Source organism: Sinocyclocheilus anshuiensis, unplaced genomic scaffold, assembly GCF_001515605.1.
Source record: "Sinocyclocheilus anshuiensis isolate Anshui unplaced genomic scaffold, SAMN03320099.WGS_v1.1 scaffold1172, whole genome shotgun sequence".
Lineage (NCBI taxonomy): Eukaryota > Metazoa > Chordata > Actinopteri > Cypriniformes > Cyprinidae > Sinocyclocheilus > Sinocyclocheilus anshuiensis.
In genome coordinates, this window is record NW_015552679.1 from 336,955 (window position 1) to 339,649 (window position 2,695).

Here is a 2,695-nt window from a genome sequence, read left to right on the forward strand (position 1 = left end):
CATTTTAATGCGTTTGAAAGACAAAGACAGAAATGCATGGTTAAATAACCTACAGAGTGGTGATAATTCAGATAAAAATTAATGTGTTCATCAGTAGTTCATCTCTTGCGCTGTATTTGTTTAAAATAAGCGCCACGTGGTTATGCAATGCAATGCCATTCACACATTTTTAAGTGTACAAACACTTTCAGGTGTCGCCATTGCAAAGAATTTTTATTTATTTATTTAATTTATTTATTTCATTTAACAGTCGTGATAGAGCTTCAGGGCGTGTGTTTCGCCGAACTGGCCCGGTGGTTCGTGTTTCTCCACCCGTTTCCATTCGCCCAACCCCCAGTTACCACAAAAGCCCGTCCTTCTTCAGTCCGAACAACCGAACTGATAACACCCCCTTACGCGGCGTCACTCGCGTCATCACGGGACTTGTAGTTCGCGGCGTGTTGAATCCCAACGCACGCCGGGCGCTTTGAAACTACAAGCCCCAAACGTCACCACGCTCATCCAATCTGAATATGTGGGAGGGGAGCGTCCGCCCACAAAAGCCACAGCAATTTTAGAGTGTGCCTCAAACGCAATTGTGCATCAAAAAAGTGAATCCAGGAGTGAATTCCGCCGAATATTCTCACACAGATACATCCGGGAGAGAAAAAAAGCGGAGCGGAATAGCCCGGGCGTGATGGTTCGGCATTCATAGATATTTAAATTGAAATTGGGTGGGCCTTCGCGCAGACGGAGCTCTCTGACAGATCCGCGCAGGAATATTATTTAACAGCGCAGATAAGGCCCGCGTCCGTTCGACCCGACCCGCTCGGACTCGCCTGGTATTTTGTGCTCCGTTATTGAGGGTGTTTTTGCATTGGCACCGCCCTTCCTGACGGGGTGGGTCCGTGCGTCAGAGCTGCGCCACACTCTGCGGCCGCTGGAGAAAATAGGCCGTCCTTCTGCTGGGCTGCTGCCTGCCTTCCACGGCGTCCGGCCTTTTTTTCTCTTAAACAACTCCTCTCCGGGTTTCATTCATGCGGAATGAGTGGTACGTACCCTCCCCTCCTTATGCGTCTCCACCCCTTCATTCTCCATGCGTGCGTCTGTGCCATCTCTCCATCGCTGTCCCCCGAGTTGCATGCGGGATCTGCTGTTTATCTGTGCCCATTGATCAGTTTTGGGTCTTGTGCAATGCCTGTAAGGGACTGGAGAGCTTGCTTTGATGTGTTTAGAGGTCTAGGAGGGTTTTGCATTATATCATGCTTTGCATTGCATTTAATTTTCAACTCCCAACTCTTGCTTTGGGTTTGACATTTGACTTTTCACAGATCAAAAGAAGCAAGCCATGGCCACAGATGGGGGGAAAGCAGGCGGAGATGAAGTTGGGACGAAAGGAAAAAGTTCTGGATCGCAGGTATCACAAATGTCAAGTTTGACTTGTTAAGTGCCCACTTGTTTCTGCACCAAAAGCACTTCCTGATTATTGCAGGGCGCTTCGGTGCACAGTTACACACACTCACACTGTTCCTGTCTTAACCTGTTATGCTTCGCAATACTTCGATAAAGCATTTGTGAACTGTGTTAGGTAACGCTTTTCATCTTTAGCATTTCAGAACTGGGACAAATGTTTCCTTACAAGGATTTTGCACAAGCATGCAGTGGTGTCCCAAAGTCTAAAACTGCATTCTCGTGTTTGAAATCTAGTTTTAACCTGGAAATAAACTGAAAATCCAAGGCAAAGAAAGATAATGGCATCAAATAAAAGATACACATTTAAGAATCTGCTCCGTTTCCTGGTCACCAATTAAATGTAAGCACATTTGTGACAACAGTACATGATAATCATGTTTTATGTCAGCTCCATTAAAGCAAAAACAAATAAATAAATAAGAAAAATACATTCTTATACATGTTTCACTCAAATGTTTTTTTATTTGTAAATATAAATAATATAATTTTGTTCATGTCAGCTCCAGTGCTGTTTTCATTAAAGCAATAAATAAATAAAAATAAAATAAGCAGAACATATTTGCAAATTCTTGTATATGTTCACTCAGATATATTTATTATAATATAATATGCATAAATAATTTTTATTTATTTACAAAGAGGATGTTAAAAAAAAATGTCACGTCAGCCCCAGTGCTGTTGCTACTAAAATAATAATAATATTATGAGCAAAATATATTTTCAAATTCTTTATTTTCACTCAAATATATTTAATTGGTAAACATATATATATATATATATATATATATATATATATATATATAGTATAATTTAGATTAAATTAAAATTAAATATTACAATAAATAATATAATATTTATATAGTATAAATAAGAATGAAATATAAATAAATATTTATAAAACATATAATAAAATGTAAATTATAATGTAAATATCTATATATTTGCAAATATTAAATATTATTTGTCATGGAAAACATTTTAGAATAATTTTCACTAGTGATTTTAGACTTTTGCAGCGCACTATACTTGAAATGTTTGTGTGTGTAGTATTTATGGGTTTTAACAGAAAAGCCTTCAAATTAGTTTTTTTGAGTGAGTTTGTCTCTGGAGGCCTCGATTGTAAATGGAGAGACTGTGGTTCACACGCCCACTTACTCTTCCTGTGAACCCGCCCACATCTGCTGACACTGACATCTCACTGTGTGTGTGTGTGTGTGTGTGTTTGTGTGTGTGTGTGTGTGTG

General features: G+C 39.3%; 1 protein-coding gene across 1 annotated transcript in view; it reads left to right on the forward strand.

The window, feature by feature from the left end:
• The first annotated feature begins 356 nt into the window (after window positions 1-356).
• Window positions 357-2,695, forward strand: part of sp4 (sp4 transcription factor) — an 8,960-nt gene continuing 6,621 nt past the window's right edge. The window contains exons 1-2 of the mRNA XM_016459262.1: window positions 357-1,030; window positions 1,311-1,397. Of these exons, the coding sequence (XP_016314748.1) occupies window positions 1,024-1,030; window positions 1,311-1,397 (94 nt within the window). The 5' untranslated portion in view covers window positions 357-1,023. The remainder of the gene's footprint in view (window positions 1,031-1,310; window positions 1,398-2,695) is intronic.